Source organism: Xenopus laevis, chromosome 3S (assembly GCF_017654675.1).
Source record: "Xenopus laevis strain J_2021 chromosome 3S, Xenopus_laevis_v10.1, whole genome shotgun sequence".
NCBI classification, from domain to species: domain Eukaryota; kingdom Metazoa; phylum Chordata; class Amphibia; order Anura; family Pipidae; genus Xenopus; species Xenopus laevis.
This window is the reverse complement of record NC_054376.1, coordinates 107405627-107419018: the sequence shown is the minus strand read 5'-3', so window position 1 is coordinate 107419018 and position 13392 is coordinate 107405627. Positions and strand designations below refer to the sequence as shown.

General features: G+C 37.0%; 1 protein-coding gene across 5 annotated transcripts in view; it reads left to right on the top strand.

Annotated features, from left to right (window-relative positions):
* sh3rf2.S (SH3 domain containing ring finger 2 S homeolog) overlaps nt 1-13392 on the top strand; it is a 119614-nt gene that overhangs the window by 16639 nt on the left and 89583 nt on the right. For 3 of the 5 annotated variants that reach the window (XR_001934971.2, XM_041587603.1, XM_018254230.2), the window contains exons 1-2: nt 7593-7693; nt 10488-10915. Coding sequence is in view for 4 of the 5 variants with exons in the window: in XM_041587603.1 (XP_041443537.1) it covers nt 10538-10915 (378 nt within the window). In the remaining variant the exon portion in view is untranslated. 5 annotated transcript variants of the gene reach the window in all.

Below are 13392 nucleotides of genomic sequence, written 5' to 3'. Positions count from 1 at the left end.
GGACCCGTGACCCGCTGACCTTCAAGAATCAGGAAGTGCTGTCATTGTAAACCGGAAGTGACATCATCAGGAGTAGGCGTGGTCAGAAAAGGGGGAGTAACACAGGAAGTGCTGTTGTTGTAAACCGGAAGTGACATCATCTGAAGTAGGTGTGATCAGAAAAAAATAGTCACATTTTGCACTGGTGGTATCAAAGGTATTGGACATTCCTTAATTTGAGCAATCACTGGTGTCATTCATAAAACAAACTTATGTCTATACATACTTCTTGTCCTTGCAAGTACTAGTGGGGAATGCCACAGCACCTGCCTAGTCTACTCTGAGGAATACTGTACAAGAGAGCTCATTGAAGGCACCTGGTAAATCTAGGTTTCCTCTAGGGTTCTGTAAGTGAATTGCATTCTTATGTAGCATGGAAATTATATCATAACTCATCATTTGGAAATTGCATCCATAGCAACTTGCATACCATTTAACAAACCAACCCTGCTCTTGCATCCATATTGGTGCAATTGTGACAGTGCAACTTACTGAGTCAACTCTTTTACCCTGGAATTCTGGGGAAACAAATTATACATTGCATGTAAAACAAAATGACAGTTTTTCATTGGACAAAAATGGCACATAGCCTCATGCAACACATTTGTAAAAAGAGCCTGTCTTTGTGTGATATCACCTTAAAGGCTAATTCTGTACATATATGTTCCTTACAAGTGTAAATGGTTTGTCTCGTGATCAAACTATAAAGCAGAGCAAACTCCAGTAGTTCTGTTCAGACCACATACAATTTCCATCTCTAAGGATTAAGCCTGTGCCAAAGCAATTCTGCATCAGAGTGGATTAAATTAGCTGTGTTCTGTAGAAATAATGATAACAATATACAGACATTCATGCATGAATACTCGAATCTTAATTTCCTTGTTTATTTATTTGTTTTGGCTCACTCACTGTAAATGTTTTTGTATTGGCAGCAGTGTGAATAGTAGATGTTTGGCTGCTTGGTAGGGCTTGGATCTTCATTCTTATTCCCTAGATTACAGCTTTAGTGCTATTAGCCTTCATATTTATCTAAGACTTGAACCAGGGATCTTCTTCGGAATATTATGATATCTGATATTATTGTTTATTTTTTCAATCCTTTAAATGTCCTCTGTAAAACCTTAATTAGACACTCCTATCCCCGTGGGCTTTTCTTCCCTGCCTCTTTTGGCTTCTTGTAAAATAAATGACACATTCGGAATTGTCTGCTATTTAGCCTCATAAACCTTACCGAGGCAATGTCTATGAATTTTGGATTGTGCCTTATGTTGTACTGCTAAGGGCACTTTTAGGTTCAGAACTGCAGTAAAAGGAAATACACTATGCTATGCCTGGAAATTTTCCTGAAGAGCTGCAGACTTTGGATGAAGTTAGAATCCTGTCTGCCTTGCTTGAATGGCCATCTACAGCAATGGTAACTTGTCCAGGCACTTTCAGGGGCAAATGTGTCAAGCGTCAAATATTGAGGGTTAATTAAACCTCGATATTCGACTGGGGAATGAAAATCCTTCGACTTCGAATATCGAAGTCGAAGGATTTTGCGCAAATAGTTCGATCGAACGATCGAAGGAATAATCGAACGATTCAAAGGATTTTAATCCAACGATCTAAGAATTATCCTTTGACCAAAAAAGAATAGCCAAGCCTATGGGGACCTTCCCCGAACTAGGGGGTCGAAGTTTTTTCTTAAAGAGACAGTATTTCGACTATCGAATGGTCGAACAGTCGAACGATTTTTAGTTCGAATCCTTTGATTCGAAGTCGAAGTCGAAGGTCAAAGTAGCCCATTCGATGGTCGAAGTAATGAATGGGCCCCTTAGTGTTCTAGATGAGTTTCTTTTGAACAATCTTATCCAGATGGCACCAAATCTATGCCAAGCAAATATCACTACCTAAAGAGGCTATTTCCACCTGTCCACGGGCAACTCATTAAGACCCTTTAGAAATTGCTGGAATTTGTTTAAAACTGGTGAAGAATTGCAGATGTTATAATGCACATGTTGAGCTGTTGAGCCCTGCGTTTTTGTAATTACACAAGCACATTTATGTTAAGACCTCATAAAAGGCAGCTTGTTTTTGGTGCAAAAAGTGGGAAAAAACGTAAAAGAGAACTAGACAATCCATCACTTGATTTTAACTGATGGTCCTCCCATAGAGGCTCATCAGCTGCCTCACCATCAGCATCAGTACATGCTGGTAAAGGTTCCATGGTTGCCCATAGAGGCTCTATAACTGCAGTGTAGTGCAGCAGGTTGCCAGTAGTGGTGAGCAAATCGCTCCCATTTTGCTTCGCCAAAGAATTTGCAAAACTGTGGAAACATTTGCGAAATTGCTAAGAATTCACAAAACACATTGGAAAGGAAAGATTAGACAAATTGGTGATGTTCACGCTGGAGAAGAGGCACTTATGATAACTATGTATTAATATATAAGGGGATCATATAATAATTTCTCTAATGCTTTATTTACCAGTAGGTCTTTCCAGCTGACACGAGGTCACCCATTCTGATTAGAAGAAAAGAGGTTCTGCCTAAATATTCTGAAGGGGTTTTTTTACGAAGATGTGGAATTCTCTCCCTGAATCAGTGGTACAGGCTGATATATTAGATAGCTTTAAGAAGGGGTTGGATGGCTTTTTAGCAAGTAAGGGAATACAGGGTTATGGGAGATGGCTCATAGTACAAGTTGATCAACAGACTGGTCCGATTGCCATTTTGGAGTCAGGAAGGATTTTTTTTCCCCCTCTGAGGCAAATTGGAGAGGCTTCAGATGGGGGTTTTTGCCTTCCTCTGGATCAACTGGCAGATAGGCAGGTAAAAAAAAATTTAAAAGTTTGAACTTGATGGACGTGTGTCTTTTTTCAACCTAACTCACTATGTTACATTGAAGTAAATAGGCACCAACATTTTTTTACACGTGCAACAATTTTTTCTCACTCCACTCAATGGGCATTTTTCTTGTGGCAACTTTTTTGTCTTGGTGACTTTTTCATCTCAGCGACCTTTTTGTCCAAATGCATGAAAATCAAAGGGTGTTTTTTCTTATGGCGACTTTTTTGTCTCAGCGTCAATTTTGTTTAGGCGACTTTTTTTGTTGCTTCCAAATTTTTCACTGCGGATTTTTGCAGCAGTTTTGCAAAATAAAATTTGCAAATTGTGAAGTGCAGAATTTGGCTCGTCACTAGTCGTCACTAGTCGCCAGCTGTCACCAACATCATGTGTAGTGGATGCCAGGACCAGATTGGCTCTCACTGCAAAATCTTCTGCTCAGCAATGACTTTGACTATGTTCAAAACAGAATCTACTTAGATTTGAAGTTTGCTGTGATTTTATATGTATATCAACCTCTGTCGAAAATTATCTATAATTTTTCCAGACTAAAAATTGCTGCAGAGACAGAGGCCCATTTGCCGAGAAATAAACATGAGAGCAGGGGAAAAAATGCAGACGAAACGCAAGTGATGTTTCTTTTCTTGTTTCTTTGAGCAGTACCTTATTTAATTAAAAAAGCGACAAAATATTCTTTGGTGCGTTATTTTTCAGGGAAGAAGAAACTCACACGGAAGTGAGTCACATTGTTCCATTATTTTTCCTAAAAAAACTCGGATTTTTTAATACACTGGGAATATAAATAATTTAATAAAGTTGTTAGAAAATATTGTCACTGAAGTTTTTTTTAGCTTTTACTTGCAGAGTTTTTTCTGGCGATTTTTTGCAGATTTTTTATATATTAAATCCCACCTATTCAGAAAATGCTCACTTTTTTTTAGCATCTATGTTTTGTTTCCACATTGTTCTTGAATAAAGAAAAAACACCAACCTGATTTTGATAAATCAGCCCCTGAGTGTGGATATGCCCAGTATGTTAATTACAGGTATCACTTTCTTTTGCGAAACAGCCTATGCTGTTCATGGCATATTGTATGGCATGTACACCACAATGCCCAATAAATGCCCATAAAACTTATATCTGCAGGAGAATCACTGACAGTTGATCTGAGAATGTTTGTGGTCCTAGATAACAGCATGTTGGCAGCACCAAATTTGCAAATGTGACAGAAAAGCAGTTTATTGGGACAATAATGACACACAAACCATATATGTTGAGTAGATGAATAACTAGAAACATTTTATTTTTGAGCTTAAGTGGGATACTTAAAGGGATACTGTCATGGGAAAACATGTTTTTTTTTCAAAGCGCATCAGTTAATAGTGCTGCTCCAGCAGAATTCGGCACTTAAATCAGTTTCTCAAAAGAACAAACAGATTTTTTAAAAATTTAATTTAATCTGACATGGGGCTATATTATCAGTTTCCCAGCTGCCCCCAGTCATGTGACATGTGCTCTGCTAAACATCAACTGCTGTACTGCAAGTTGGAGTGATATCATCCCCTCACCTTCCCCCCCCAGCAGCCTAACAACAACAATGGGAAGGTAACCAGATAACAGCTCCCTAACACAAGATAACAGCTGCCTGATAGATCAAAGAACAGCACTCAATAGTAAAATCCAGGTCCCACTGCGACAGATTCAGTTACATTGAGTAGGAGAGACAACAGCCTGCCAGAAAGCAGTTCCATCCTAAAGTGCTGGCTCTTTCTGAAAGTACATGACCTGAGATGGCACCTACTCACCAATATTACAACTAAAAAAATACACTTGCTGGTTCAGGAATGAAATTTTATATTGTTGAGTGAATTATTTGCAGTGTAAACAGTGTCATTTAGAAATAAATCATAACAATCCCATCATAATCCCTTTAAAGTAAAAGCTGCAATAGAGGGTCTAGAGCAAGCTTCAGTCAATCTAGAAGCTTCCGGGAACACTAACCGAGATTTTTATTCTTTTTTAACAGCCTTGTGAATAATGATCTGCATAATGCTTTGGTAAGCAAAATTTGTAGTAGATATGTTCAGTATGGGGTCACATCCATTTGGGCATTGGGCAAAAATGCATAGTGTACTCATATTACCTTCTGTCTTCCCCTCAGGTAGGTTTTCTGTTCGTCATAATAATTAAATGAGTGTGTAAATATACACATGATAGTTTTTATATTTAGCTTAGTTGGCTCCATGGAACTGGAGATAGTCCTTTGGGCAAAAGATTGGGATTGTTAAAGTGCTGCTTTGATTTTGATTAGAGTGTCTTGCAGTTGGCCTGGAAATCCCATGTGTGTAGGGGTGATCAGTCAAATTGTCTGGTTAAATCAGTTCCTCTTATTTATATTTAGGACGCTTGAAAGGCTATATTTGTTAATTGCAAAAAGATCTTTATATATTTCTATTTGATGTCCGTAGTAAAACTCACTGAGCATCTTTAGCCTTGCACAGGACTTCTTTTATATGGTGCATTTGTGTAGGTAACATATAATATATCCAGGGTGTTTGTACTCACGGTGGGTCACAGGGAGCTATGAGCACATTCAAATTCTGGCTGACCTTGTATGTCACTGAAAACAGATGTTAGGGTCTCCTCCTGCAAATAATATATTCTGGTACTACCTTACTTTGCCCCCTTTTTATCAATGTCCTTTAAGAACCTTGTAGGGGGTACATGACTTCTGGATGATTGTTTAATGGGTTTTACCTATTACCTATTACATGGGTTTTACCTATTACTTTTAATACCTTGCCTTCTCGATTAATTTCCTTCCACTTCCATTGGTTTGTTTTGATATCCCTACAGTTTTTAAAGATTACTGTAGGATGATGCTTCTATAATAAGAAGCCTTCCTGCTCGACTATACATGATAGTATTTGAGAGTTTTTCAGCATCCAAAATATGCTGAAAAAGTCTACCTCGGCTTATACTCGGGTCAGCGGGCAGTAGCTGAGATTGCAGTCACTTTTAATCATTCCTACACCAACAGTTGACTTGGGGAGAGACTGCAATATCACACAGCTCCCTCTGTTGGTTAAATCAAAGAATAACAGTGCACCCTCTGTTGGTTATATAAAAGAATAACAGTGACTGCAATATCACACAGCGCCCTCTGTTGGTTAAATCAAAGAATAACAGTGCGCCCTCTGTTGGTTATATGAAAGAATAACAGTGACTGCAATATCACACAGCACCCTCTGTTGGTTAAATCAAAGAATAACAGTGACTGCAATATCACACAGCGCCATCTGTTGGTTATATGAAAGAATAACAGTGCACCCTCTGTTGGTTATATATGAAAGAATAACAGTGACTGCAATATCACACAGCGCCATCTGTTGGTTATATGAAAGAATAACAGTGACTGCAATATCACATATCGCCCTCTGTTGGTTATATGAAAGATTGACAGTGACTGTAATATCACACAGCGCCCTCTGTTGGTTATATGAAAGAATAACAGTGACTGCAATATCACACAGTGCCCTCTGTTGGTTATATGAAAGAATAACAGTGACTGCAATATCACACAGTGCCCTCTGTTGTTTATATGAAAGAATAACAGTGACTGCAATATCACACAGTGCCCTCTGTTGGTTATATGAAAGAATAACAGTGACTGTAATATCGCACAGTGCCCTCGGTTGGTTATATGAAAGAATAACAGTGACTGCAATATCACACAGCACACTCTGTTGGTTATATGAAAGAATAACAGTGTGCCCTCTGTTGGTTGTATGAAAGAATAACAGTGACTGCAATATCACACAGTGCCCTCTGTTGGTTATATGAAAGAATAACAGTGACTGCAATATCACACAGTGCCCTCTGTTGGTTATATGAAAGAATAACAGTGACTGCAATATCACACAGCACCCTCTGTTGGTTATATGAAAGAATAACAGTGACTGCAATATCACACAGCACCCTCTGCACATGGTAGTGGGACAGTGGGACAATGCACACAGTAATCCGTTTGGCAATTCTCTGTCACCATCAACTTTGCAAAGAAGTCCGGTTGATCGCTGGGGGTGGTCTCTTTGGTGGAATGTGCGCTGCTGGGAGACAGGGCTGTAGTTGTGTCTAGGCTTATACTAGAGTCAATAAGTTTTCCCAGTTTTCGTTGGTAAAATTAGGTACCTCGGCTTATACTCGGATCGGCTTATACTCGAGTATATACGGTACTCTGTTTTGTCAAATGATGACGCAACCACCCCTACCACCCCAGGTCTTTATCATGTCACTTTGCACAGACAGATAAGTGTAGTCCAGGACTTTCAGTATAATACATTACAAATACACTGAATTCTCCTGCATATGTACAGCATCCTTATCATGCAATGAAATTGATTTGTACATCCATGTTGGTGTTAAGATTCGCGAGTATCTAATAATAATACATTAATATCATGTTCCTTTCAATGAGCCTGTATTATATGAATGCACATTCTTAATTGTGATAATAAGCATATTGTCGAAACTTGTTTTACCTGAAAATGTCCTTCAGAGCAAATTTAAGCTTCTGGTTTTATTCTTTGGATTTTGAAATGCCAGGAACACCAATTGTGTTCACAGGAATGCATCCAAACTTCTTCCTCAGGACTCATGCCAAGAATCCAACCTGCCTGAGGAAGAGTTAAATGGGCTGTACCGGTAAACTGATCTACGAGAAATTCACAGTATAGCAAAGTTGCTTTTTTTATGCAGCTGAAGCATGAGGAGCGAAGCTGGATTGTCCCATGAGCTGTGTGGTATAAAGGCTTTCAAAGAGAAGGTCAGTTGTTGCAAACTCTTTGAATGACAAAAGTGAAGAGAATGGTTACTTCAAAAAACGATGTTTAGTTGTAATCTTAGATGTTCTAGCATGTAAAGCAGAGAGCAAGGCATTGCGATAGACTTGTTTTACTTTTCTTTTGTCTACATGTGCTCTGTTGCTCTTTGGATAAAATCTGAGGTTTTGCCTAAATTATGTTACTTATTTCAGTGTTTTGTATTAATACAGTTGACTTCTACTGTTGTCCTTACTGTATTGTATTGTTTCATATGTCACATTTGTCTTGTAACTGGCTTTCTGTGACTATATCTTTACACAGTATTAAACATTGGCTTCAAGGGGATATCTGCTGTGTTATTGGCTATATCTGACATAGTTTTACATATAGTTTACAAAGGTTTCCTATTATCCAGAACGATTGGGATCTGGGGTTTTCCCAGTAAGGGGTCTTTCCAAAAGACTACAGAAAAAAAGATTATTTTTAAAAATTATTATTTTGAAATGGGAGATGGCCTTCCTGTTATTCAGAGCTTTCTGGATAACAGGTTTATGGATAAGGGATCCCATACCTGTCCAGTATTCTAAGTAGAAATAAACTGTTTTTAATCTTGGCACACGTGATCATTTTGTAGCAGACTCACAGGGGATCATTTATCGATCTGCAACAAACACCATGTCTTCTCCAACACAAAGATGCCCACTAGTATAAAGCAGGAGTAGAATTGGCAGAGCTACAGGGATTGGAATATTAGTTTCAGTAATTAGTTCCACAAAGCGATGTTCATACTAACACTTATTCATATTCCTGGTCATTTTGTATGCTGCATTATTGGACTTTATAGAATTTTCATGCTAATAGAGCTTTTCTTTTATAAACTTAAGAGTATTTTTTTTTTTTTATAAATTAAACCCAAAAGCTTCTCCAAAATTGGCCCTGATATATTTGTTTTTTTAATTTTCACTTAATTGGTGGCGAAGTCCCATTTTCTACATATATACATTCTCAATTTAGTTGTGGACACTCCAATTTATTTAGCCCACCAATTGCCTATTTGTAATATATCCTGCTTAAATCAATCTTGTAATTTAATTTTCATATTAATTATATTTCTCCGGATATAAAATTAACAATATATATATATATATATATATATATATATATATATATATATATATATATATATATATATATATATATATATATATATATATATATATATATATATATATATATACCAATAGTTTCCAAACCAGCACTCCCTTTAGTGAAAAAACCGAAACGTTGAAAGTAGATACTATATAATAATAAAAATTACAACTTTTTCACTAAAGGGAGTGCTGGTTTGGAAACTATTGGTGTATGCAAAAATTACTGTGCACCCCTCTCTGTGTGTGTGTGTGTGTTTACTTTAGATCTGCATACTAAAATATCAATAAAACATTAAATGAACCCCATAGAATTGCTTTACCTCCAATAAGGATTAATTATATCTTTGTTGGGATCTGTTTTATTATTACAGGAAAAAGGAAATATGTTTTAAGATTTTGAATTCTTTAAGTAAAATAAATGCTGTGGGAGACGACTGTCAAGTAATTCAGAGCTTTCTGGATAAGGGGTTTCCAGATAACAAAACCAAATCCTGTATACTGTACAGAAATAAACACAATGCAAGAGATATTCTAATTTTAAGGAAACCAACAGTTCACATTTGTCATAAACTGAAACCTAACTCCTTGACCCTTGTACATAATAGCTGGGAAGAAAACTAAATTCTATAGTCACATGACTATAAATTAAAGAGATTACCTTTTATATCTTCAAATCAGATGGGATCAGAATATAAAGAGTTAAATACTGTTCCCTCAAGCTTGAGAAGCCACCAGCATGTGCTGGGAAGTACAGAGACAGCAAATGCCATGTAACAGGCGAAGGGTTTAAAGGGGACCCGTCACAGAAAAAAAACAATTCAAAATCCTATTTTATCATGTTAGTCAAGCAAAATGAACTTTAATTACACTGTAAAAATTATTTATATCTTGTTTCCTTCTGTCTGGGAATTCATAATTATAGCAAGCAGGCAGGTGCCATTTTGTACACACTGTTATTAAGGCAAGCCTTGTATCATCTCAGAATCTTGTTTGTGCACCAGAATGGGGGACCCAATGTCCACCCCCATGTCCTGGATACACAATTAAATGGTGAAGAGAACAAGGAAATGTGGGAGGTGCAGTGAAATCAAGTAAGTGCTGAATGGAAAGTGAAAGTAATTACCTGCCCTGCCTCTATGCCTAAGGCATAGAGGAGGGGCAGGCGATAGTTGATTGACAGCTGAGATTTTTAAATTAGTTTACAACAGCTAAGAATGCTTAAATAAAAACATTGTTTGGCTTTCTTGTTTAATTTGAAAAGGACATTTATTATCCAGCTTTTAATGTCTGGGTGACAGGTCCACTTTAGGGTCAGTGGTTTCTGAACCACCATGAAAGTGTAGACTAAGCAAGTGACTCTTTCTATGTTCCTTGTAAAGCACAACCATTGAATCCTCACGGCAACATAACGAGAAAGCAGTATTTTATGAATGCTATTGTATTTGTGAATCACAAATATGACTCACTGGAATAGAAACTCAGCTGTAGAACTAAGGTGCACATCTGAAAGGAGTCTGATGAGACATTGCTGCATAGTGCATAGGATTTCTCCTTGATATGATGTATTGGTGAATCATTACGTATCTGTGGCCCATCTTAATGTGGGATTCTTGGATTAAAAACAGCTTTATTCTATCTATTTTAGTGACCATGAAGCCTTGATCATCTTTGGGACAGCTGGATGTTTCTAATAAGATGGATGATTTGGTCGTTCTTGACCTTCTGGATTGCCCCTTATGCCATGGAAAACTGGACGTTACTGCCAAGGTGTTGCCATGCCAGCATACCTTTTGCCAGCCTTGTCTGCAGAGGATATTTAAAGCCAGGAAGGAACTGAAATGCCCAGAATGCAGGACCCCTGTACAGTGCAGCATTGACGAGCTGCCAGCCAACTTATTATTAGTACGAATACTAGATGGCTTGAAAGGTGGACAAACCCTTCTGAGAAGAAACTCCTCAAGGAGGATGGGGGGTCTCTTTATCAAAGATTCTTTGAAGAAGAATAAAGCAAACAGAGCAAGCCAAGATTCTACATCTAGGACCATTTCCAAGGCTGGGATGCCTGTTGATGGGGTAAGAAAATAAGCTGTTATTTCTGTATGATTATGCCGGTGAAACCATAAGACATTCTAAATTAAGAACAAGAATAGCTAAAGAAAATTACAGACGATGAAGCTACGCAGTTCAGAAAAATGTCCAAATGCAGTTATAGCATTTTTATTCTCTGATTTTCCTTTCAGTGAGGAGGAGGAGGGTGATACCTCCACGGCCATGTTTTAAGTGATTGATATGAAATGGTAATGGTTGTTTTGTCTGTAGGGTTGGGAAATCTTGTCTTGCGTAAATGGCAGAAACGAGAATAATATAACTTCTCATAAAAACAACTTTTACATGTATCCACATCGTCGATATGAGTCACATATATCTTTTTCAATAAGACTTTAGATTCCATGTCTTCTCCATGATGCTTCTGTTAGATAGGTTAATAAAAAAAATCACTCTTCATTTATTCAAAGAAAGCTCAATGCTGAATGTAAATTCAATGGAGCTTTTTTTTATCCAGTTATCACACAACAGGGATAATCGTGTATTCATGACGACTTCTCATAATAATCTTATCATCTGCATTAGGGAATGGGATATGTCTTCCGTTTGGGTATTATTAGCTCTAAATCAACATTTTACCTAAGGGTCTAAACAACTATTTTAAGAGTCAGCAGAACATATGGCTTGGTGTTATGCACCAGATGCTCTTCAAAACCCTAATTTAGGAAAAACAAACAGACAATGTTTTGTTGTTGACACCTGAAATATTGCATTTTATACATACTTAGTGCATGTTTTATTCTTTTTTTTAGCATGTAATAAAAGGTGCAAAGTTGCAGGTCAAGGAGCCTTTAGCTACCAATAAGATGCACAGAAATATAGCTTTTGCGAACCCAGAAACTGCTTAGCAACCACTTCCGACAGTGGAGGAATATTTGGGAAATTGATAGTTTGCGCCAGTGCCCAGTGAATGTAATAAAAGCTCTTACTGAAAAAGTTGGCATGTTTGCTCCAAAAGAACCTTCAAGCATTCCTTAAAAATGTGCAATTCACAATTAAAATTCGCAGTTTAATGGAGAGTATTACATAGCGAAATGTGAATTTTTTTTGTTATTTGTGCAAATTGTTTTGGTCTTGCGACTTTTATTACATTGCCCTATTAATACTTTGTTTCCCTGCTGAGATGCAAGTGTATTTTTTAGCATAGCGTCACATTAAGGGCCTTGTTTATCAGTCTGAATTTATCAATTTTATTGAATAAATTCTGACCAAACTAGAATCCACAATTGCACCTTATTAAAAAAAATCTTGATTTTATCGGTTAAGGGACAAACATGAAAAAATCGAGCAAAACTTCAAACCATGCATTTTTTCAGATTTTTTCCTGAATCATTGATTTTTTTTGATTTTTTTTGACTCTTTCCCTAAAAGTACGACTTTTTCAGATTTTTGTCTTAGAAGCCAGAAATTTCAGATTTTTGGGTTAATTCCAGTTAATTCCATTGATTTATATACAACCTCGGCAGATTCAGACTTTTTCCATCCTCGGGGTTTAATAAATCTTGAAAAAATGTTTTTTTCCCAATAAAAATTCAGATTTTATAGTAAAAATACTCAAAATGTTAGAGTTCTTGGCATTCAGACTTTAATAAATAACCCCCTAAATCTTGAGACATGATTTGGATTGGGGCACTTGTGATAAGATGTCTGTGTCATTTTATCCGATTGATTTATTGTATGAATCCAGAAAAGCAAAATACTTTAATTCAGTCAAAGGATATATTTTGATCCTGGGTTAAATGCTGGTGTCGCACAGCAGATGCAAACCAACACTCTAGCGAATCATATATTTTTATGTCATGTGCATTGTCGGGAAGCAATCAAAAGCATGTAAGCATCCTTTTCAAATCCATTCATTTCAACACAACAGCAGATATTTATTACTTTTTACACTCACAAGTTTACAACTGTGCATTAAACCCGTTTCTGTTCCAACAGCAAACAATTCTGGAAGTTGTTTCTCATATCATAAAGTCAACATATTCCAATTGGCACTAGGAAAGGATTTCCTATACATTTCTGGCATGGCAAAGGAGGATTTTTAAAATAGCAATTTCATTGGTTGATGGGACTTAACTTTAGTAAGGAGCATGCTGCTACTCTATGATTAAGCTTTTACTACTAGAGAACCACCTGAAAAACTATTATCTACTTAGTAAGGTGTTGATTGCTGTGTAAGGACATAATACTTTTTTGCACTTTTTAATTGCATCCCCATCACATTTTCTTCCCTCTGGTGCCTCTTGGAGTGGAATATGCTCTCTGCTTTCACCATCAGTTAGTGGTCTGTTGTAAATGTGTTCTTATTTTAATTTGGAACTAGATATTATAATACAGATACTTCCCTGCCTCCAATTGGGAGGCCCAAAGCAGTGGATTGTAAGGCCTAGCTTGAAGGCTAATAATGAGACTCATAATTTCAGTTGACTGTTATATACAGATTA